This window comes from Lonchura striata, chromosome 3, assembly GCF_050655825.1.
Source record: "Lonchura striata isolate lonStrDom1 chromosome 3, ASM5065582v1, whole genome shotgun sequence".
Taxonomy (NCBI): Eukaryota; Metazoa; Chordata; class Aves; order Passeriformes; family Estrildidae; genus Lonchura; species Lonchura striata.
The window spans coordinates 112,021,743-112,046,109 of NC_140705.1; the positions used below are offsets into that span (position 1 = coordinate 112,021,743).

At 37.1% G+C, this 24,367-nt stretch overlaps 2 protein-coding genes across 3 annotated transcripts in view; one reads left to right on the plus strand and one right to left on the minus strand.

Annotated features, from left to right (window-relative positions):
- Positions 1–24,367, plus strand: part of PPP3R1 (protein phosphatase 3 regulatory subunit B, alpha) — a 37,598-nt gene that overhangs the window by 7,063 nt on the left and 6,168 nt on the right. The window contains exons 2-3 of one of the 2 annotated variants that reach the window (XM_085577226.1): positions 13,662–13,686; positions 15,844–15,883. In XM_085577226.1, the coding sequence (XP_085433352.1) occupies positions 15,871–15,883 (13 nt within the window). In that variant the 5' untranslated portion in view covers positions 13,662–13,686; positions 15,844–15,870. The remainder of the gene's footprint in view (positions 1–13,661; positions 13,687–15,843; positions 15,884–24,367) is intronic. The other variant, XM_021555863.4, reaches the window with a different exon arrangement.
- Positions 1–24,367, minus strand: part of PNO1 (partner of NOB1 homolog) — a 38,274-nt gene continuing 13,907 nt past the window's right edge. Inside the window, exon 7 of the mRNA XM_077781848.2 lies at positions 1–24,367. This exon is cut by the window's right edge and continues 7,810 nt beyond it. The gene's annotated coding sequence lies outside the window, so the exon portion shown is untranslated.

A 24,367-nucleotide genomic window follows, 5' to 3' on the forward strand; every position in this document is an offset into this window, starting at 1 on the left:
TTTTGTTTTTTTTTCAGACAGTGCATTGAAAAATCAGATAAAGGTAATTTGTAAAATATGAAAGGTTAGTAAGTTTGAATCTTGTGTACTCTTGAATGCTATAGTGCAGCTCTAGTGTTGGTGCAGCTGAGTTTTGCTGAAGGTCAATTCTGAAAATTTCTCTTTTGAGAGACCTTGATAAAATGGGATGGTGAGTTAAAAAGTGTCCAGAAGCCCTTTTGTGGTGAGAAAAGAGAAAACAAGACATGTGAGTCAAGGGGTCTAAAATGGAGCAGAATGGGAAGATGGTGGGTTTAGATGTAGGCATTTTTATGTAATGAGGTAGAAATAGCTCTATAGCAGGGGCCAGAACAACTAATGAGTACAGAAAAATTGGCTTTAGAGAAAGGATGGGTTTTGCTAGTAGTTTTATCTACTTTCTCAGAGATATTGTGTAGCATCTGTGCAGTGCTGTAAACGTTGTGTCAAACCTTGTTACCCAGTGTTTCACAGAGAGCTGCTAAAACACTTTGTTTAAAATGACAAGTGTTCTTTGATTTGCAGTTCATATTACAGACTAGTATGCAAATGTATATGCATTTATACTGCCTTTAATGCTTGCAAACTGCAAATTTTTGGAAGTATGGCACATGAAGACATAATATGGTGAGTAGGAGAAAAATGGTGGCCTGTGGTTCTGTGGACAGGTTGTGATTACGTGCACAATTGTGTCACTCTTTGGGTGGATTCTTGATTGTGAATAACTGGTAATTATTACTGGAAGTCCCTGGGGCTCTGCAGGATCCACTGGACTTCTTTTGGAAGCTGTAGAGCCTGTAAATACCAGTAATTTTTCTAGTGCTGCATTGATGTACTCTTATGCTTGCTTTTATGTACATTTACAACTTTCTATACATTTACTACTTAAAAAAATTTACAGCTGTTCAGGACAGCTGTTTATGGTTGTATTGTAATTACAGCAATTAATAAGCTTTGATTTCTGTCAAGATTAAGCAATCTTTAGCAAGTGCTAAAGTGCTTTAGTTTAGACATCTTAGAACTATTCTGGTAATGAGATTTTGGATAATTCTTCAAACATTTGACACTAATGTTTACAAACTACTGAAAATGGTTTGGACTTCTAATTTAAACTTTTGAGTACCCTATTACTAACTTGTAGCAAAAGTGGTAGTCGATATTTGCATTCCTGTATGTGAGAAATAAGCCGGTTCCTGTCATGAAGAACTTAACCTAAAATATTCTTCTAAATAGCATTTGAGTATTACTTAATATAACCAACTTCTGAATGGACATCACCTCAGTGTTATGATTAAAAATAGTCAGTATTTTCTGTATGGCATGTCATAAAAAGAAAACTGTTTGAAGGTTGCAAATGTTCCATAGCAGGGAGAACTTTAATTGAAAGCATTTATGTTGTTGGTTTGTTGGGGTTTTTGTTTGTTAGGTGTGTTTTTGTTTTGGTTTTTCTTTGTTATGTTTCATTTTGCTTCATTTTATTGGGAAATCTGTGATAATTGGAAGACTGGAAATTTATAATACATCTTCAGAAAACCAATTTCTAATTTGTGGAAAATTCTTGAGTGCTGGAAATTAAGCATTCATTTTAGAAAGGAAGCTGGTAATGCCAAAAAGACCTGTTTAATGATTTGTGAATTTCTTTATAATTACAGCGGATTTAGTCCCTCTGTTTTGGATCATAGTGTTGGTAGGGCCTGTTTTCAAACCATATAATTCATTTTTATTCTTTGTGAATCCTTGAATAGCATAAACTAAACCAGAACTTGTTAAAGTGTCTCCATGTATTAGCTGACAGCTGCAAGTTCTGATTAAGTTATTTTCCTTTAGTAAAAAAGCAAAAGACAAAACTAAATTAGTGCTAACAGGTTGAGAGTACGAACAATGTCTATATTTCAGGTTCTGTTTCTATGCAACAATTCCCCTTCAGCACAGCCTGCTTCTTCCTTTGATTTGTACATCTTGCTCAGTTCTGCATCTTTGCCTCCTTGGTTGTTTTTTGTTCGTGTCAGTTTGTGAAATCAAATCCCATTTTTGAGCTATGTGTCATTTTTACAATTCTTCACAGTGTTCTTCAGCCTCTTTTGTGATGGAGCCTGAATGACATTTTGCCTGCTTTGTGATCTCTTTTTTAATCATCCTGTTTCCTCTCTCTCTCTTCTTGCTGGGCAGTAAGACGTTTATCTCCTTTCAAACCTAGATTTCTTTTTTTGATTTCCGAAGTGGTATTCAACTATTTACGAGTTTCTTACATGGGAAGAAAGGCTGGTGACAGCACTACTTGAGCAGCCTGTTTCTGTGCAGTGCTGGATGCTGACTTTCCTGACTCTCTGTGACTTTCTTTACTCTGTTCTAAGCCCCTGTGGCAGAGCCTCGTGAATTACTGATATTTTATGAGTTGGTTCTTACACTTCCCTGCTCAAGGGTGTTTGTTAAAACTGGCACTAAGCTGTTGTATACACTAGAGCTGCATCATCTTGGTTTTTTGCTTCAGGCCTTTTCAGATTAATTTGTAATACCTGTGCAACTGTTCCTAAAGCCTTTCCCTTTACTGTTAACACATGACTGAATATACTGTTGAAATCTAAAAATTTAGGAAAATCAGTTGGTGGAGAAAGATGTGCAGGTCATGTTGTCCTTGACTGTTTATAACCTCACTGTTTTTGTGAATAGGGAATTATGTTGAAGTGCAGTAAAGTCTTTTACATTAAGTATCATAATACTGTTATATGATGCAGTATAATCTGTTAATATATCTTTGCTATTTTCTTTGCCCTCTATAAATACCACTTGCAGTGAATCAGCTGTCTAAACTCCCCTAAAAAAAAAAGCCACTTATTTTCTAACTGATAGTGATCTTACATACTTTCCTTGCTCAAGTTTGTTAACAGTTTGTGGCAAGGGACCTTTGCTAGCTACATGAGGAAGAAATACATTAATTATGTGACATCGATGAATATATACAACTAGTTATAGAATTATATATTAACAAATACAGTGATTTGTATGTTCATCACTTGCTGTCAGAGGACAACACACTACATTTCATTCCTAGCTAAATTCTTACTTTTTGTATTTGTCTCAGCCTAATCAGGCACAAGGATCTGTAGCCATTTCTTGCTTTCTTGCAGAAATTAGGGAGATGGATTTATTTTTTTTTCTTTGCTTGGGGTTCTGTGACTGCTGTAGCTCCTTTTCTACTTTTTGGAAAAACTTCTACAAAGAGAAGTGTTCTTACTCCTTTCTAATGCTCACTGCATTGCTGAAGTGTAGTAGTAGGATACTGATCTAATGTTTTTTGGGTTTTTTCCTGACTGTAGTGTTCAGGCTTTTGGAGTTAAATATCTTCATAGTACAAGCCAATCCAGAAGTTCAGAAACTTCAGAAGACTGAGCCATTCTTTAATTTACTCATATCTTGTATTTGGAGTATCACAATTCATATTTTTAAGAGGTAACTTTTGATTCTGTAGGTATTGATAGCATTTGTGTTTTTGAAGATTACTCAAAAAGAAGTTTAAATTTGCAAGCAAGTCCTATACCTTAAGTGACTGTGTACTACTAGATGTGGTTGAAAAATATGCAGAGAAAAGAAAGCCTTTATTTCACACTTCTCATCAATCCAGTGGCAAGAGTGCTTGACTTGGAAGTATTACAGAGAATATAATTTTTTGACTGTTAATTTTGAAGGGTTCTTGAAATACCAGTTAACTTGGTAGAGTTTTTGCAGGGGTTAGTCTGTAGCACTCCTTGCTGAAGCTCCCAAGTTATTTTTTTTTTTTCATTTTATAGTCGCAGGAAATGCTGAGAATTAAATTGGCCTAATTAAAAGCAACCTCATGAGAATATAGATAGAAAATTATATTTCAATATGGCTTTAGGTCAAGTTAATATCTTCTTGTAATATCTTCTTCTACCTATTTATATGTAGGTCAGCCAGTGATGAGGTCGTTATTGCTTTGTGTTGAAGTGGAAGTTTGGAACGTTTTCTCTTTTCTGGGAAAAATTTGTTTTATCTTCAAATTGTTGTGGAGCAGGAGAGAAGCTGAAAGAGCTTTACCTACTAGATATTTTACCTTCAAAAAATCAGTGTTTTGACTCTTTTGGGTAATTTTGTCTTTTCTTAATTTGACAGAGTATGATATGCTAAATACCAGCTTGAGTATAATCTTAATTTCTGGTGAAAACTGTGGGACCCTGTAGTTCCACCAGGTTCTTGGTGATGCTTGCATGTTTTGCCCTAATGTTTTGAATGAAGTTTTGTTCCTTTGTTCTCTACCTTAGTTCACTTTTCCAAATCTGAAGTTGTTCTTTCACATGAATGTGACACAATTTACTGTTTGCAGTTGCTTGGATTTTCTGTGTTCATATTCACCAACAAAGGGGGAAAATGTCCTTTTACTAATGAAAAGATTAAATTGGTGATCGTGTCTGATATCCAGTTTATATCCATTATTGTCCCAAAAAGCAAGATCAGTGTGATATGCTTTGTTTTTTTGTTTCTCTTTAATATCTTGTTAAATGTAAGTTAATATAATTTCTTTGTTAATATGTTGGCTCTTAACTCTGAAAATCCCAGGACACCTCAGTCACTTGATAAAGTCTTCAGTCCCATTTTATGTTTTCTCCTACACTCTTTAGATAAGCTTTTGCACTGTATACTTCCAAAGCTGCCTTCTTTGAAATGCTCTCTGAAGCTCTGCTTTTGTTATGCATAAAGATTTGTGGTTTGTTTCAGATTTGGGGGGAGGTTTGTAACTTGTCATTGATGTGTCTATTCTTTTGCAGTCGTTTGCATTTTCTACTTTGTTTTGTACTTGGATCACAAATGTTCTGGACAGTATGGGCTTGGTTTCATTTTTACTGGTGTGGAGTTAGTCCATGTAACAGCAGTGTCATGGGCTGGATTGAGTGGAAAACTTTACTGCAATTTTCTTTAATGCTGAAAAGGACCAGTTGCTGTGGTCTGCTCTTTAGCTAAGGGAATTGAATAAATTTCACTTTGTGTTGTAAACATAGAAAGAAGTTTTCTAGGTGAAACCAGTATATTGACCTAAGTGGAACAGATAAATTATCTTGTAAATTTTTCTGTGACTTCTTCAGAAGCAGTGGAGGAGCAAACTGTTAATCCCAAAACCTTCCCATTGTGATTCTTAATTGCATTAGAACTTCATTTAGTGGTGGCAGAATTTTATTGTTCCTCAACTAAAGATTGTGTTGCTTGAGAATCCTTCTGGGAAACTCCTTTCCTTGGCTTTTTGAGAGTTCATTATTCATTTATGCACTTGAAATTGCAGGGTTCTGAGAATTTTTGAGAGTGATGCAAGCTTAAGAAAGGTGAGCTTTAAAGTGATTGGATAGGCAGATTGGGTTGTTGCTGGTAAAGAGTAGCAGCTGGGAACTGCCAAAAATGAAATTGTGAAATGTACCTTAGCTCAAAGTTAACACTTTGGTTGCTGTCACTGTTTTTCTCTCAAGTTTTATTTACAGATTGCAATGTTTTTGCAAGTTTTTACAATGAGAGCTCTTAATGTTTTCTATGGTTTCTCATACATATGAGGCTTTGCTTTTCTCTTTCAAATAACAAGATTCATTTGTTAGTTTTCTAAATGTGGCACAATCTATTCTCTGCCTTACCTAGTTTTAAAAACTCATTGTTTGATTTGTTCTAGGACTTTTTATTATCAATCTGACATACTGCAAGCTTTACTAGGGAGATCATAAAATGGTACAGAAAATGTGAATAGTGTCACATGTTACAGATGGGACAATTGAGTTAAGTTTATAGTAATCTAGTTATCCTTTAGGTTTTTATTATGTCTACATCAGACTGGTCTGAGATTATTTGGGAGAATATATACATACCTAGTAAATGATATCAGTGTATGCTCTGACCTCATGGCTTCTTGTGTCCTCCAAAATCAGGAAAAGGACTTTGCAGTAAAACTGGTTTTATCTTTGGTCATTCTTATTAAGCAATTTAGCAACCTGCTCTTTGTTGTTTCTTCTGGGTATATATGTGTCTCATTTTGTCTCGGGTGACTTTTTTTCTGGGAGATGCTGCAGGTGAGTAATGAGTGTTTGTGTCTATATGTAGAGATCTATGATTAAACCAAACACTTAATCATACCTTTGAGATCATGCAAGTCTGGATTTTTGCTAGAAACTGAGCAAGTGTAACAGAGTTCAGAAAGGAAATGCTATGGGATTGGTGTATATAAATATATATCATATAATCCCTGCTGTAAGTGTGCAGATGTCATAGATTGCTTTTCAGTCTTGAACACTTGAAATTCAAAACATAAAAATTTTTTAAAATGGTTTTATCCTATTTGAATAGATGCACTTTTTATTGTTATGTTTCCCTTCAAAAAGCCAAATGATGTATTAAAGGCTGAATCCTCTCATAAATTACACTCTTGATTAATTTAATTTTTCTGTCTGGTAGAGGTTTTGGCAACAGAAGCCATCACTAATGTTGATTTTGCTTTGTGCTTCATTGGTTTAGGGCTTCCCTGTGATATCCTAGAATAGTTACTTGACTGTGATGGCCTTAAGCCATTAATATCTCGCATTGGAGGAGACCCGTGGACACTGAAGGATTTAAATAAAGCATAGCAGAAGTTACTGGCCAACTGCCAGCCAGGGGACAAGTGGCTTCCCTTAAAATGACTGATGAAGCTCGAGCAGAGACATGACTGGATTAGATGGTGACTAAGGAGTAAACTGTGGGCTTTTCCTAAGACTTGGACAGTCTTTCTTGCCTCCTGTATTCAGAAGGGGAATGTGGTAGAACCTGACATAAATGCAAAAGGGAAGAGTCTTCTAAGGAGTCATCACTTACTTTGTTATGAGCAAATGGAGTAAATGTATCTAAAATAAGTTGGTGGGGTGTATTTTTTTTCTTGTTTATTTTTTTTAATAAGACTTTCTTTTTTTATTGTGGCAAAGGGAATTATAACACTCGGCATACTTGAAAGAAGCAATGCCAGAATGCTGTAACAGCTTTAACCTGACTTGATCTCTACTGTAATCCCAAATCCACCAATCCCCTTTGCCTTGGTTCATTATCTCTGATGTCTGCAATTTAAATATGTTGAAGAATTAGGTATTAATCTTTTTTTGAGTTCCTTCAGTACTGAAGGTCACAGAGTATTTTATTTAGAGGCAGGATTAAAAGTTTAGGCTTCTTTGGGGGTAACACATTTAAAACTTGAAATCTTCTTGTTTCCAGGGTAAGTTAAAAGAAGTTGTGTTTGGTTTTGTGGGTTTTTTTATGATTTTTTTTCCCCTGACATACTCTCTCTTCTCTGTATAAATTCTTACAGCCTTCCTTGATATTTGCTGTTGATTAGTATTCAGGTGAAGTATTGTGTTAGAATATTAACAACAGCTGTAAGACCTGTCTTTTATACCTTTATGGTTTCACCTTTAAGATCATATATAAAAACTGAGCACTGATGCAAATTCAGTTGTTTATCAGATTTCTGGTTTGTGTTTTGACTTGGAGTAATTAAGTCACCTTTCAGGCTTTTTATTGCAGTTGGTAAACAAATCTGCCTTTACAAGAAATGTAACTGAAAGTGTCCACAAAAAGTTACTATAAAATTGGCAGATGTAGGGGAGAACCTAATTGATGTATCTAAAATGGAAGTTTAAAGGAAACCTTAAATTGATTGGACAGAAATGTGTGAACTAAACGTAAGATTTCTTTTCAGTCCCAAATGAATAGTGAGATAAAGTCCCCTCTGAACCTCCTTTTCCCCCAGCTAAACATCTCCAGCTCCCTCAGCTGCTCCTCATGGGACTTATGTTCCAAACCTTCTCTGGACTTACTCCAGAGCCTCAATATCCTTTTTGAAGTGAGAGACTTAGAACTGGATACAGGTTTTGAGGTGTCATCAGTGCCAAGTAAAGGGGAATAATGAGGTTTTTGCTTCTGCTGCCACACTATTCCTGTCCAGCCAGGATGCCTTTGGCCTTGGCCACCTGGGCACACACTGGCTTGTGTTCAGCTGCTGTCAGTCAACACTACCATGTCATTTTTCACTGGGACACTTTCCAGCTACGTTTCCCCTAGCCTGTGGTGCTGTCTGGGCTTGTGTCCCCAGGGTAGGACCTGGCACTTCACCTTGTTGAACTTACAGCATTGGCCTTGGCCCATCAATCCAGCCTGTCCAGATCCCTCTTGCAGAGCCTTCCTACCCTCCAGCAGAACACAACTCCTGTAGTTTCATCTGCAAAATGACTGAGAGTACCCTCAATCCTCCTGTCCAGATCATCAACAAAGGCATTAAATATGACCTGCCCCAAAACTGAGCCCTGGGGAGCTGCTGACAGGCCCCCAGCTGAATGCAGTGCCTTTCACCACCACTCTTGGCTTGGCCATCCAGGGAGTTCTACTGGCCCACCTGAGCCATGTGCAGGCAGTTCCTCCAAGAGAATGCTGTGGCATCGAGTGTCAAAGGCTTTCCTAAAGTGCAGGCAAATGACATCCACAGCCTTGCTTTGATCTGCTCAGTGGAACACCTTGCCATAGAAGGAGATGAGGCTGGTCAAGCAGGGCTTGCCTTGCAAGAACCCAGGCTGACTGGGACTGACAGAGACACTGATTGCTCTTGTTGTCCTGTGTGCACTGTGTGATTGCACCCAAGATAATCTAAATACCAACATTTTAGATCAGTTCATAAATTTCATGGCTTGCTTTTGTAGCTGTATCTTCAGGTGTCCAGGAGAAAACAATTATAATATATTGCTGCAATATGCATCTTGTTGCTGGTTGACTAAAGAATTAAAGAAAGAAGTGGTGGATACTCTTCTGTAAGAATACTGTTCATTCTTTTGTATCTAGACCATTGAAAGATTTATTTGGTTAAGAAATACCAAAACAGATTTCTTTCATGACTTGTGCCATTCTGTGAGTTCAATGTATGTTGCTAGTTCTAGCTATTACAGTTGTGTTCATAGTAAGTTACTGATTTTGATGGCAAGTTTTAGTTGAAGAAGTGCAACTCTTACATACCAGTGGAATGCCCAAGTCCTTTGCTATCTGTGTAATTTACCTGGTGCTTTACTTTCTGCTGCTTCTCTGTTTTCCTGTCTTTTCTTTCCTTATTTTTTTGCTTTACTTTAATCCAGATTTGACAGTCCAGTGCCAGAAAATATATTGGGTTTTTGGATAGCCAAAGTAATAGCTGTGAAATGTCATGGGGTTTGATTACATAAGCAGAGCTGAGGTGGTGAAAATTGTAGTGTAGTCCTTAAGGCTCAATGAATTGTCCTTTGAGCTGGATTCAGTTTGGAAGTCTTGGATCTTAAACTGCTGTCATACTGTCCTAACTTCAGGATAGACTGGACTTGCTGGTGACCTGAAAACACAGTGTAAGATTAGCAACTGTAGTCTAGCTCACTGCTAGGAGATATTTAATTTTTGATCTTACTGAATGTGAGGTAGGTGTCACCTCACATGAATTTTTATGTATTTCCTTAATTCCTTCTTTAGGACATGAGCTTAGAAAACAAGCTGAGAATTTGGGGTCAACAGTGAAACTGCCACTGCTGCTAAGTTGCTTGAACTTCTACGAGCCTTCTCAGTCAGTCAGTGTTTTCTAATTTCTTGGCTTCACTCAATTTTTGTATCACAAAATCTAACTCAACAGTAGTATGAATCTCAGAGGTAGATTTATTTTCTTTGAGTAGAAGTCTTGTGTTGGGGAACTACTAATTGGAGGAGGAAGTATTTAGGAGAGCTGGACTCTCTCTGTCTGGAATACTTTCAAGCAAAGCAGGTACTTCGTAGCTGGTTTGTATAAAACAATACAGAAGTCACCAAGTTGTTTTAAATGGTACTTTCTAAATTTTGGCAATTAGTCCGCACGTCACCAATTCTTCAGCCAAGTCTTGCTTTCAGGTAACTATGTTTGGATATTCAAATTCTAGGCAGATTTTGTTCACTGCCTGCAATAAAAAACCTAAAAGGTGACTTAATTACTCCAAGTCAAAACACAAATGCCAAATTCCCTGGTGATCTTATCTGTAACATCTCCTTTACAAGTTTCCCTTTGCAGTGTAGAAATTGGATATTCCTGTTAAACAGAAGATAATCAGTGATGTATTTTTCTTGATTCATAGACTCCTCTTGGGCTGACAACCACGTCACTGTGTCGAGTAGTTTGTTCAAGGGTTTTTAAGGCTTTTTTCTTCTTCTCATAGAATTTAACAAAAAAGGCCAAATAGAAGCATATTCATACTCTTTCGGAACAGGGTAGATTAAAGTATTTTTCTTGCTGCCTTTTTGCACTGAAATCTTGTTCTTGCTTTTCTCGTTTTAAGCCATATTTTTTGTGGTATGTACAGAAACTTTGTGTATGTCTTTCATCTGTGCTCTGGTAAATCCTTTTAGTATTTAATTCTCTGATAAGTTCCTTATAAAATGTATAAATTACAATAGGTGAGATCTTGCATATTTTTGTGACCAACATTTAATTCAGAAATTCAAATATTAAAGTGGCTTACAGCTCCTGGGCTTTGTGTGAAACTTATTTTAAACCACTATAGGTGTGTCTATGTGGCATGTTCTGTTCATGCAGAAGTTTTTAGAGCCTTGAAAACACATACCATAATTTTTAGTTTGCCTACTTGCCTGACGTTTTTTGATGAGGAGTATGAACCTCTGACAGCCAAAGCCCTAGTAATTCATGAAACAATGATCATTAATCAAACTTCTTTTCACCAAGGAATTCTTCACTGTTAAAGCTTTATGAAAGTGACAGTACATGGAAAATGAGCTCGAAAGAGGAGGAAGAGTTCTCAAGCAACAGGTAATTGTCATTAGTATTAATTTTGATGGTATGGAGAAGAATGAGAAAAGACAGAAGATTTTCTGTGTGTGTGGAACAGGGAGAAGGGTGTTATGTGTAGGCTCTTCCTGAATGTGAACTGCCAGCTGCTTCCATCTTTCTTTTTAATACTCCCATTCTTTTAAGCTGTGGTAAGGGATGATGGAAAACAGCTTTTTGTGTAATTTAAGAATTGAAGTTGGCCATCTTGATAATGCCTTGTTTTGGTCCCCAGCTGACATGGCTTGGACTGTTTCACGTGGCCACTGAAGTTTCTTGCTTTTGCTAACAGTGGTAATTAAAGTGTAGAAGGTACAGGGGCAGATGCACGAAGCACAACATACAGAGCGTTTCCAGCACCCCAGGAGGTGCCTTTGCATCAAAAACACAAATGCAGGAACATCTAGTGCAGAGCTGGAGCAGCCAGTGCTGTGACAAGGTGGTTTGCATATTTAAGGCAATTCACAAGGATGAACACCTTACATTGCTTCTGTATGCTGCTGCAGAAGGTAGCACATCTTGGACAGCTACTCCTGTACATGTACTAAACAGATAGGAGACCACTCTTTTTGAATTAACTGCCTGGCTGTGGAAATAACCTCATGTTTTAAACTGTCCAGGGATTCAGTTTCATTTGTAGTGACTCACACACCCCTCACCCCCTTTGGAGGACTCAATTTGAGATTAGTCCTAGGGTGAAATTGTGGCCTGCTGACACTTGAACACGTTTCTTGCTTTTATAAAAGCAGAAAACTAATAGAGGGCTGACGCTATAATTTAGCTCTCTGAACTATTTACAAAAACATGCACATCATGCAGAAAAGTTATGCATAATCAGACCTAGAAACAGTGTTCTGCTAATATATCCTGAAGAACTGCTTTGCAGTGTGATGTCTGTGTACAAACTGTTTTGTATAAACAAATGCAACTAAGAATTGAAATTCTGTTACTAATTTTGGTAATTGCTAATTTCCTTTTTTATTTTCTATCCACAGATCTTCATGTCTTTCACTAAGAGGAAACTTGTCAAGATAATTACCTCAACTATTATACCTTGGAGCAGCATGTACAAAACTGATCTTAAGAAGAAATAGTGATTAGTATTTGAAATAATTGCCGGGGGAAAAAAATCAAGAAAGACTTTTTTAAAAATATAATTTATGGAAGATATAATGACTAAAGTCCACTAAGAGGTTATTCTTACCTAGTAAAAAGGCAGAGCTGCTGAAAAGAAAAAGAATACTTAGTAGAAAATTGCAAACCCGTTTTTGTTCCTAAAGGAACACATTATGTGTCATGTCAACTCCTTTAGTGATGTGTTTTGACTTTTCTCTAGGAAACTGGTATTTCTGCAGTATTCAGAATTGGGTCAACCTTCTGTTAGTAGATTTTGGACTTTTCCCTTATCTGTAATTATTTCTGTCTACAAGTCATGATTTTGTGTCTGTTTAACTAGGAATTAGCACATAGCCTTCTAACAGCATTTAAGAAAATGTCAAGACTATTCTAAAAGGATAAGGGTATTCAAAGTATCTGTAGTATTTCAGCTTCTTTTTCTACTGCAGCTTGAGGGAGAGAGCAGAATTCCAGCAGCCTGGAGGTGCTGCTCAGATGCAGCTGGGGAAGGCATGTTTTACACGGGGCGTAGGTGCCAAGTAAATCTCTCGTGGAGTGTTGACTCTGTAAAAGATTCATTTCTTCAACAAACCATGTGTCACTGGTTTCTAAATGTGCTGATACAGTGTATGTGAGCAGATACTCTTGAGTTTTTGTGAGGTATGCTAAGTATATATCTGGCAGGAACCAGTAATATTACAATGAGGTTGAAAATTGAAGGTTTATGCTGTGTCAGAATCTTGTTACTTTGCAGGTGCATTTGTATAAATGAACTTTTCTATCAGAGATGAAATTATATCTTTGGAGTTTTACACTGGCTTTGGTCTTTATAGATGAGTATAATTCCAAACTATAAACTAAAGTGTAAATGCAGTGTTATTTTAATGACTAAGGTGTATAATTATAATGATATTTTTCAGTAACTCAAATTTTCTGTTAGTGCACTCAATCACAAAGAATATTCTTCAGCATTCTTTTGAATGCTTCCTCATCTGGTGTTAAATTTAGGTAATTCTTTGCATTAAAACTGTACAGATGAAAATGTGTATCCAGTTTTTTTCCCTTTTCTTGGAGGGTTTATTTGATACTTAATGATGTCTCATAGCTGTGCTTCGCTCCCTGCTTTTTTCTGAACACATGAATGTGGATACATCTCTAGACCCTACATTTTACCTACTGCCTGCCTGTTCTTAAACAATCCTTGCTTCTTAAGCAAGGAGAGTATTCAGCCTACATGGAGCTTGTATTTCAGGGTTTATCTCCTGTCTCATAGAGCATATACACGTTCTGATTGTATGTGGGGAAAGTAAGCAACCTTCTTGTACTGCTGCTTGTGGAACATGATAAAACATGTGCCTGCTCCTGAGACCAAATCATTATTCCTCTTAATCTCTGAAGATCAAGGCTTTGGTATCGAGCACCGTCTTTATGTTTGTCTGGGTCACAGCAGGGCAAACAAGAATTTTGGCATGAGTAATTCAAAGGTTTATTTGTACCAAAAAATCCCTTCCCCACCAACATCCTTTTAAATCTTACAAGAATTTTGGATCCTGGAATTTTGGAAGATGAATATTCAATGCATCAATAGCAGGTAACTACTTTTTAAAATACTTTATTTAAATACTCTGTAGAAAATGTTGAATAATCTTGTAATTTTTACATTGTCATTTACTATGTTTTTCTACCCTTTTAGATATCCAAGATCCAGTCCTGGATAGGTAAGTATTCTGAAAAATTTTTTTTTAGCAGTAACTGTTACAAAGGAAAGCTAAAGTTTATTCACCTTTTTGCCTGATCTCCAAATATTTTTTTCGGCTACTCCATTTAGATAACTTACTTATGACTTAGCATGTACATCTAAATGCATAGTAAGGCTCCTTATAAACATTACACATACTCAATTAATGAACTGAAAACAGTTACTCCCATTTTTTTGTTTTGTCAGTTTTCAGAAGCATTTTATGTGTTTTTAGGCAGATTGATTTTGGTAGCCTGTACCAGAAATTAATTTTCTCCCAAGACCTGAACAAGGATGTAAATGCCCAGGACAGTAGTAGTTAAGATTGTATATTTGTGTGCATGTGCATAAATGCACTGGTTTTAATTCAACTTTCTCCTTTAATTTGCAGCCTTCCAGTCTGGTGTTTTTCTTGCCTCTTCATGACCTCGTGTCTTGAGCAGCCTAGCTGGATCCCCTGGTTCCTGTTTCTTCTTGTTTCAAAATTCTGCTTTCTCCCGTTTTTGACTCCCTACCCTTTAATATTCATATGCATACACTAGCCTTTTGCTACCTGTTGTGGTCTTTGCTGTTTATCCTGAGACTTTGGTTGGGTTCCACGTGGTATTTTCCATGTGGCACTGCTCTCCTGGATGCTGTGCCACAGTGCAGTTAGTTTGGAAGAACATCCCTGATGTGCTTTTGAGGTTTTAGTGGCCTGATGGTGCTCACCTACATTTCTGTTCTGCTGCTTTGTCGTGCTCTAAGTAGACATTGGAGAAGACATTAAGGCTGTACTTTTTGCTGCCCTACTTAGAAAGCAAATGCATGAACCTTTTTTTAAAGAACCAAGAGAGCCTGTGGGTTGTGGGGGATGATAAGCAAAGTGAAAGCGTTCCTGAAATTAAAAAATGCAAACAACTCCCCTCAACAACAACACATCTCCTCTTGGACATGTTTAGATTCATGAGATGTTTGTTCTGCCCCTTTCTGCTCTAATTAGAAAATGGAGTCACATTTTAGCTTCTAGGCTAAATGTAGTTCTTCCTTTTTTTTTTTTTTTTTTTTTTTCCTTCTGTCAAGTAATCTCTATTTCTGTTTGATTTTGTATCATTTTGATGAGCCTTTCTTTGCAAGTGCTCAGCTGTGGAATCCCTTTTGCTCCACAACATAAGAGAATTGCTGCTGAATAGAGTATTTTAGACTAATCTGAAATATGTTTTGTTTTCTTGTGTAACACACTCCCTTAAAAATATTTGTTTTGAAAGTGGGTATGAATCTCTTCAGTTATCTGGCTGCTCCTTTGCTAATGGATTCAGAAAAGTCATTAAGCATGTGTGTATTGTGATCTCTGGCTCAAAGTGAGGCATCTGGGGGAAAATACCAAGTTTAAGTGGTTTTTTTGGCGTTCATATTGCAGTAGTTCATGCTGATTTCCATGAGTGCAAATTTAAAGTGTTGATACCCTCAAAGTTTTAAGTTTTTTTGTGCTATTGCTGTGTTGTTGTGTAGCAAGGATTTAAAGTCTTAGTTTGACTTCCCATTCAGTAACAAAGCAAGAGCATATTAACATAGTACATTACAAAAATATTTAAATGTAAAGCTGTTATGTCTGAGTTTCTGGTCCTGTAAAATTCTTCTTTTGCATAATTCTTGCTGTGTGAATATTTTTTTTTTGGTGGTTCAGAGAAGAAAACAATTTTCTTATGCAAATTGAGTAAGATTTGTCATCGAAATTTATAAGGACATGTCTGTTTCTGCTTATGAAATAAAATGGTAAAGCAGGTTTTCTGAAGTTTTGAAATTAAATATTTTCAACTTGAAAAGTAGCATTTGCTCAATATATAAGTAGTGAGTTTGTTTTTCTGAGTTTAGAATACGGATTGAAGTTCTTGTCATAATTATGTGAACTGACATTTTCATGGGAATTCTCATTTAAGGAGACCTCTTAATGGTTTTGTATTTCTTTGTATGTTTTGGTAACATAGATCTATCCAAATAAAACACTGTCTGTGATTGTTGGGTCTGAAATATATATTTTAAATAACAATGTAACTTGTATTGCCTGAGGTTTTTACAGTGCTGAAATGTAAATAGCTGCTCAAAGCTAATTGGGAGTAATTGCAACTTTGTTCTTTTTTTTCTTGTTGTGTTTCAGGGAAATGAGGCAAGCTACCCTTTGGAAATGTGCTCGCACTGTAAGTTTTTTTTAATTGCTACACTGTATTGTTACAGAAGTCAATATTCTTTGGGGGTTGATATGTATAGTTTCCATATATGTTATGCAGTTTACATACTAACTAAAAGAATAAAATTAAACGGTTAAAAATTACCTTTGGAAATAATACAGCTTTTGCTGTTTGATTGTAAAATCAAAAATCAGTCCATCTTTAAAGTAAAAATCACTTAAAGGCTTGAGGGTTTTCTTTGATTCTTCATTAGAATATTAAAAAAACTTATGATAGTGTTGATGTCTGGGGCTTTTCCATCAGTGCTGGTGCCAGTTCCTCAGGGGTGTGGAGCAGTCATGGTGCAGTCTGTGCTGTGAAGTATATTTGTTAAGTACATTAGTTAAGTGAAGCTTAAACTGGCTTTGTGCCCTCAGAGGAAGGGAGAGGTTGAGACTAAATGAGTTCTTTTTTCCCCTGTGTATGTTTGCAGCCAAGCAGTTAGGTGAGAACCCACTTACTGTTACTTGCTTTTGGCCATGTGAGAATAAAATTCTTTGCTCCATCTCATGGAGTTAGGCTACTCTATAAAAATGTATTTTTCACTTAAAGCTGACCAAAGAAAGGGTTGTCTTGTGAAATGTCTTAGTGGTGTTGTGCTAAGTATACCTATTCTTAGTTGCTTTTTCTATTCAATTATTTTCTTCAGCCCTAAAGTTTGTGTAGACCTGTGTATGTGTCTTCTGAACCACTTGATAAAATTCCTTATCTTAGGTGATTTGGATCTTGTTTTTAAACAGGGTAACCCTTCAAGAGAGGGGGACTGTTTTCTGGATTGGGGTTGTACAAAGAAAGGGTTGACTTGTGAAATGTTCTTGTGGTGCTGTGCTAAGTGTACCTATTCTTAGTTGCTTTTTCTATTCAATGATTATCTTCAGCCCTAAAGTGTGTATAGACCTATGTATGTGTCTTCTGAACCACTTGATAAAATTCCTTATCTTAGGTTATTTGGATCTTGTTTTTAAACAGGGTAACCCTTCAAGAGAGGCACTGTTTTCTAGATTACTTTCACAGTGCTTGTCATGTGCTTGTGCTAGCCTGTTGCTCTTGTAGCTCAAACTGTAACAGAAAATAAATGGTCCTGGAGAAATCTTTGTCTAAATACGTTTTTTCAGGGAAATGAGACTTTAGCTGGTAATTGGCAAGTCTTCTGTGCCTAATAGGAACATCTACATGGGTTCTAATTTGTGTCATAAGTTTGAAAACACTGGGGAATATCATCCACAACAGTGCATAGCTGTGTAATGCTCTCAATATATTTTGTTAAATGCAAATACATGGTTGGAGTTTTCTACTTGATGAAGACTTCAGTAGTGTTTTCCTGAATCATATATATATCTCAATCTTCCATTACTGCCCATTGGTCAGTGTTTTGTTGTGGACAAACTGGTTTCTAAAGAATTATTTTTCTTGTTAGTCGTGTCAATGTCAGAGTTGTAAGCAGTATGTTGCCATCCTTCACTTCTCATTTTAGGACCAGCTTTGTTCATTGGTAGCAGTGGGCAGTCTAAAGGTTTCTTATTGAGCTTCTTTGCCTGTTTTTATTGCAGAGAAGGTGAGGATTTTTGCAGAATATTCTGTGGTTTAATGGTATGCTGAGGCTGTTGTTGTTTAAATGTGAAGTTTTGTACGATTAAAGGTTGCTGTGCTCTGATGGCCTTTCTCCCAGCAGAAGGTTGGCTGTATCCCTGGGCAGCAAAACTCAACACACTGGGAAAATGGAGTTACCACTGTCTCCTTGCTTGGATGGGCCCAGCCACTGCAATGATCGTGCCTCAGTGTTCTGAAAGCCAGGGCTTTTGGGCACGGGTGTGCACAGCTCCTGTCTGGAAGTGAGCTTGCCAAGTAGATGTTCACATTGTTCTTCAAAAATGTTAAATGTTCCTGATGCTTCCCAGAAATTGTCAGCTGTCAATCCAAAGTTTCCAAGGCAAGGCCAGACAATGTCTTTGAAGATCATCTGATACGGATTTTGGGTTTATTTTGTGTTAAAGTAGGCAGTTAAATGAAGCAAATTCAGGATGCCACAGAGGATGCACACCATTAGATAGTCAAGCATATTCTTTTAACCTTTCGTTTAGAGCATTAGCTCTTCTCAGTGGGTGAATTAGTGTTGTTGGATTCCTTAAAGTTGGTTTGGTTTTGTTTCTAAGCTGTGCTCTGCCAGAAATTACTGAAAACCTGTCAAATTGTCCATAAGGAAATTTTATCATAGCAACAAGATGTAGAGAAGACTATTTTGTAATAGAGTAAAGAATAGTTTATAGTACAGTATTTTTAATATAAACACACTTTTGCGGAGTGTTTGGATTTTAGGATAAGAAGACTAGTATCTCTTTCCTAACTTAGGAAATTGTAATTGACACATCTGAAGTCATGAAAAGGATTAGGCCAGCTGTGTGTAAGCATATACAAGATGAGTGGTTGAATGTGTTCTCAAGGGTATCATCTTTTTGAAATCTGATCTCCAAAACTGAAATGGCTGACGTGGTTGCTACTCTGAAACGTTATATTCGTGAATCAGATGAGGCTGTAGGTAGAGGTGTGAGTTTTGCTGAAGGCCTGTTTTTATTTTGAGATCTCTGCAATACACTCTACTGGGGGAAAATTAGTCTGGAAACATTTAAAATTCATTTCAGAAAATGAGTGATTTGCAAAATTGCTCCTAATAGCTTTGCAATATTCTTGTCTATAATGATTTCATGTTTGAAAAGTTAGGGGAAATGGGGCTCTCTGTGACCATGCTCTGGTCTGGCTTTTGTTAGTTAAACCTTTGAGACAGTATTCTAAGAGTATCTGAAAAGCCAACCTTTTAAATAGAGGATAAAGATTTAGATCTCAGAAGTGCTCAGCACCTAATTGCTGAGGGATGTACAGCTTTTCCAAGGTCTGTACCCTTTTCAGATGCCTGTGTGTATACTGTGTGCTCTGCAGCAGTGATGTACCATGCTTCCTAATGCATATGCAATTATCCTGTTAAAGCATCACTGAATGTAGTGGATTTCAGAAATCTTTTAGGGCTTTCTTTACTTTTGACTCTCAGATTAATAAAAAGCTAACTATGTACCTTTATGTTGCTAACTGTGAAAAATATAATAATTTTTTTTTCTGAAATTACTGTTTTCAACATAGAGCACACTGAAATTGGCTTCTAATAAAGGTTTTTGGGTTGCCACTTGAATAGTTTTTCCAGTCTTATCTGAGCATTGGTTACATGCATAGCAATTTGAAACAGAATTGTTTTAAAATCTAATAGATCATCCTCTACTGCTATGTTGAGGGGCAGAAGTGGGGATCAGCATATTAGAAAGTGAGTAACTGGGAGATGAGACTCCTGCACTAAAATGGGAGTGAGGCAAAGCATTTGCATGTCGTTTCTTGGAAGCATTTTAACCTGATTCATCATATTTTTAGATGTATGCAAATGAATTCAAGAGAAGAAGCAGGTGTTGGCCCTAGGAATTTTAATACTTGGATAGGAGTTTTGAAAGTACTGATAGTTCTTTTAACAAAAAAATCCTTAGTACCAGAACTACTTAACACCTGCCTTATGTTCATTGTAAGAGAAACAAAATCCAAAACGGATTATGAAATAAACATAAATAACTCTTAAGTGTTTTAAAACAGTGCAGAATTTGATGTTTGTACAGGGCTGCCAATAAAGCATTTGAAAGGAAGTTATTCTTTCCAGCCAGTTAGTAAGTTTCTGAGCTCAGGCTGCCTGGTTCTGCTGACAAGCTGGGAAGCACAGAGCCCCTGTCAGCTGGGGAGCACAGCACAAAAAAAGGCTGATTTGGATCTGAATGCTCAGGGTTGCTGGGAGTGTGGTGATGAGTCACAGGCAAACTCTGCCTCAAACAGTGTAAACAGCTCAGTCCTGATTCTCCTCAGTGGTGGTATCACCTTTTTCACACTACTGTGAACTTGGACTTCCTAGGAGTTCCCAGTGTTTTTATCTGGCCTGGTCTCCTGAGCTGGTCTTAAATTCTGTCTGCTACTGCCACCATCAGTCCTTTCAGCTCAGCTTTCCCTTGAGCTGAACTATCCTGTGACTTACTTTTCCAGCAGAACTTAGGAAAGAGAGTTTGTGTGGGCACAAAGTCGTATTTTTTATTCAGACACTGAGAATTCATTTCAGTGCTCTGTTCTTCAATGAGAGCTATGTGCAATTTTAAGCAAGTGTGTTGATAAGGACAAGGAAAATACAGGCATTGTAAAAAAGGGAAGCATCCATCTTAGATGGGAACTGTTGTATATGTTCATTCTGGGAGATAATGTCAACAAAAAATGAATAAGAAGATATTATTAAAATCTGCTGTTACACATAAATGTATGCTGCTTTCCCTTAAAAAATCCAAAGGAGAATGAAGAAACAAACATTAAGCTCCAGAAGACTTGCATAGATTTTAGGTAAATTCAGCATAGGCAGGGAGAGTGACCAGAAATGAAGACTGTGAACTGAAGAAAGTATAGACAGAAGGTATGCCCATCTAAGGCATATTATACTGTGATGTATTCATCCCTTATTTTATATTTGTATTCTTATTTCTTAAAGCTATTCTATGAAGACAGAGATGCTCCTGAAATACAATTTTTTTTCAAGTGTATAAGGTTTTTAAAATTCAACTTGTGGAAAGGGTTTAATGGTAAGTGAGGTGCCTGCAATATATTTAAGGAAAAATAATGAAATTCTGATATTAGATTCTCATACAGTCAGTTATGATCACAGTGACCTCATGTTTATCCAGATATGTTCATTAGGAACAGAGATTTATATCCTGATGAACTACTGAAGAAAATTTTCTTAGTCTTGCTTTTACTTTGCTTTTTCATTATTTCCTCCTCCAAGTACTGTCATTCATGCTGTATCAATGCCAGAAACAAAACATAGGAAGAATTTGCTATTTGGTCAGCTTTTGGCAGAGATGCTATTTTTTTTCAGTACTGCTTTTTTACTTGTTTTGACTCCTGTTAAGAAAAGAACCTCTCTCAGATCTCCATGCAGCCAAACCCTTTGCTTGAATGTTTCAAGGTTTGGAATGAGAAATTTTAATCCCATTTCTAATAGAAACTGCTGCCAGATATTTGTACCTGGACTGTGCATTGAATTAATGGGCATGTGTATATGTGAAGAAAGAATAATTAACATTTTTCAAATATCGTTAAGTTCATAATTGTGGCAGCTGTTGCTTTGTTACAGTTCAGCAAAACATGAACATTACTGAGAAATACTCTTACATCCCTTTGCAACCTCCTCCTCTTCCTGTGGTCTGATTCTTAGCTTTATCATCCATAATCTTGACCTCCTTGTCTACCATTTTTAAAACAAAACAAAATAAAAAATTCTTCTCTTCCTCTTGTTAGTTTTGGAATTTAAGGACCTCGTTAACTGCAGCTGTGAGGCTGGTTAACCCAGCAGTGGTTCTTGTGCCCAGCAGGTGATGGCAGGGCAGCATTGCTCGTTAATACTGTGTCCAGTGGATCAGTTTCTGAATGCTGCAAGAAAACAACATTCTTCTTATAGTTCATATTGGTACTTCCTGCTGGAGATGTATTAACTGGAGATAAAATATCTTTCTGACAAGGGTTTGTTTTCTTAGCATGCCTCTGCAATGGCAGAGGTGGTCTTGTCTGTCTTTATTGCCAGTTTGTGCCAATTTAAGTTATGTAGCTGTGTGTGAGTGACTTGTGTGTGTATTAATTAACTCTGCTTTAACTCTGGATGTCACTATCAGTCTTTGCTCTTTTATTAGTGAGGAAAAATGGCATGGGCTTGAGCTCCCAAACCAGGAAATGGAAATGAAGTAATGAAATAAGACTTTCCTTAATGTGACCTCTGGGTTGTGAGAAAATGCTGTTATCTAACGATCAGAGGTCTGTAGTCCTGCTTCAGGCAGCTCCCTGTTTCTGTCCTGATTTGTGAAAATGTCATTGCTGTGTTTTGGTACTTAGGAGTTTCTTACATGTTACTTAGAAATGTTATAGAACTTGCAGTTCATTAACTCATTAGTTTTTGTGGCAAGGGAGAAGAGAACCAGCTGCGTTCATGCTTCTTTACCATTTTTCTTCATTGTGATTTTGCGAAGTTGCAGAACTATGAAGTATTTCAGGTTGTCTGGGAGGCTTTAAAATTGACCAAAATGGAAAGATTAGTCTTTCTATTTATACTAGAAGTGAGATTCCACTGATGTGGTAAGAAGCTGACAGTGCATTATATACACCATAGACAATATTTTCAGTTTGCTGCTTAGTTGTTTTAAAGTGAAGTGATATGGTTATAAATTATGTCTATTCATGTACTTGTTTTACCGGGGGAAATGTGCTTATATAGGTAGTGTGATAAGTCACCCTTAATATTTTTGTGCTTTTTCAAATGCTTATGCTCTGGGGCTTTTTTGAGGCTATGAACTCTTTTCTATGGGAGTTGCAAGTAGAGCTTGCACTAAAAATGAAGTTCCCACATTTGAAGCTTGCCAAGATGCTGTGTTCATTGAAATGGGCTGGCCCAGTAATTGTCCAGTAGTAGGAGTGAGAATGAGTAGAAGCAAAAGAGTTTCTGTGTACACAAGCAAAGTTGGCAAATACCTTTCAGTGTCTTGGTTTTTGGTGAGAAGCAGCATTTTGTGCTGATGGAACTCATCAAATTGCCTGTGGAGCTCTGCTTTGCCATTTCTCTTTAATACCGTGTTCTTCTAGTCCCATGATGATGTTCTACATCCAGGTTACTATATGGTGCTGTCTTCTGTGTCCTCTGGAGGGGTTCCTGGCTAGCTGTGCAGTGTCCTGCTGCCGCTGCTATGCTGTTGTACTGTGCAGGGCACACCTCCAGTTATGGTCAAGGCTTCTGCACAAACTGAGGTAAAAGGAATAGTTCAGTGCAGTCCAGAGGTCAATCATGTGAAATACCACACTGCTTAATAGAAACCAAGGAAAGTGAATTATGTTTAGTCTCACTTTTGTAGCCCTAGAGGCAGAATCAGGTCCATCATTTTCTGGCACAGCAAAGAGAAGATTGTTTTGAGACTGCAGACTGGTTTTTGCCTTTTGCCTCTGCAGTTGCAAGTGTTAAATGAGACTGCAAAATGCCAGAAAATCATCTTGTGCCTTTGGACTTCTGTCAGGCTCTCTTTCATTCTGAATTACTACAGTCCTGAGGAATCTGTATTTGTGTCTCACTGGTTTTTAGATAAGGGCATCAAGGAACTGAAGTGGAAGTTGGTTACTGCTGGTAGAGGATCGGGTCTTTGAGTTGGCTCCAATTTCAAAACATCAAGCTCTGCAGGTTGGCTGACCTTATGTATTGGAAAGACTCAGAGCTGTTTGATTTTATGCTGCACTTTTACAAAAGTCTAAGAAGGTGCTGATGTGATGTGAAATGGATCAGGTAGATATATGTGCCTTGTAGAAGATAAGATACAATTTCTGTTACTATTGGAGCAAACACACTACTAAGTGGAGCTAAGAAATATTGAGGGAACTGCTCATATTAAGGAGAAGGCTGGTAGGGCAAGTTTGCAGCCTTAGGTTCTGCAAGGTGTGTTTGCTGTGGTTTGCTCTGTGCTGGGTTCCTCCTAGGCTTCCTAAGAACCTCAGTTGTTCCTTCATAGCTAAAAAGGGTGAGCAGCATGTGAACAGACTTGGATCTTGTAAATGAAGCTGCTGACAGGGTATTTTCAGGTTGTTATGGGGAACTTTTTCAATCTTTTCAGCAAAATATATGATTGCTTTTATGGATTCACAGGTTTAGTCTATCTTTGGCATAACCAGATGTGTAAAATAGGGTACTAGGTATATGCTTTAATTGAGATTCTCTATACATTTGAACAGATTAGATGAAGAGGTGCTGCTGCAGAACCTTTAATTTCTGGTACAAAAAAAAAAGCCGTATGCAAGTTGTGGCTACAGGTGTCTCTGTTTCCTATCTGAGATGGAGAGGAAAAATAATCTTGGGTCAGTCAGAGGGATGTTTTGAGTAGGTGAGAGATAACTTGTTTACCATTAGGACTGTTAACCTGCTTAACTTGACTCATATCCCAGGGGATCTCATATTCAGTATGCTGAAGATGCACTAGTTTTGCTAATAAGTTTATTACAACTGTCTTTCTGACATATTATGTTAGTCCAGTGTAAACATAATGCTGTCTCCTTCAGAGAACATTTGGTCTCTTCCTCAAATTCTTCCTATCTGGTATTTGTAAGAGCTGACTAAGAGCTAGCAAGCTAAGCATCCTTAATCCTTCAAAATGTTGTGTCAGCATGTGGTATTCAGTGAGTCACAAGGCTAATAGCTGTATTATGGCAGGTGCAGGGAGGAAAAAAGGTAAGTCTTATTTAAAATAAAATTGTGTTTGTCTTCAGATTTTCATGTTCTCTTTATAGGTGTGTTATAGTTAGAATAAAGTAGGAGAAAGTCTTGTAGGAAAGCAATGAATTGTGCCTTGTGTTTTACTGCAA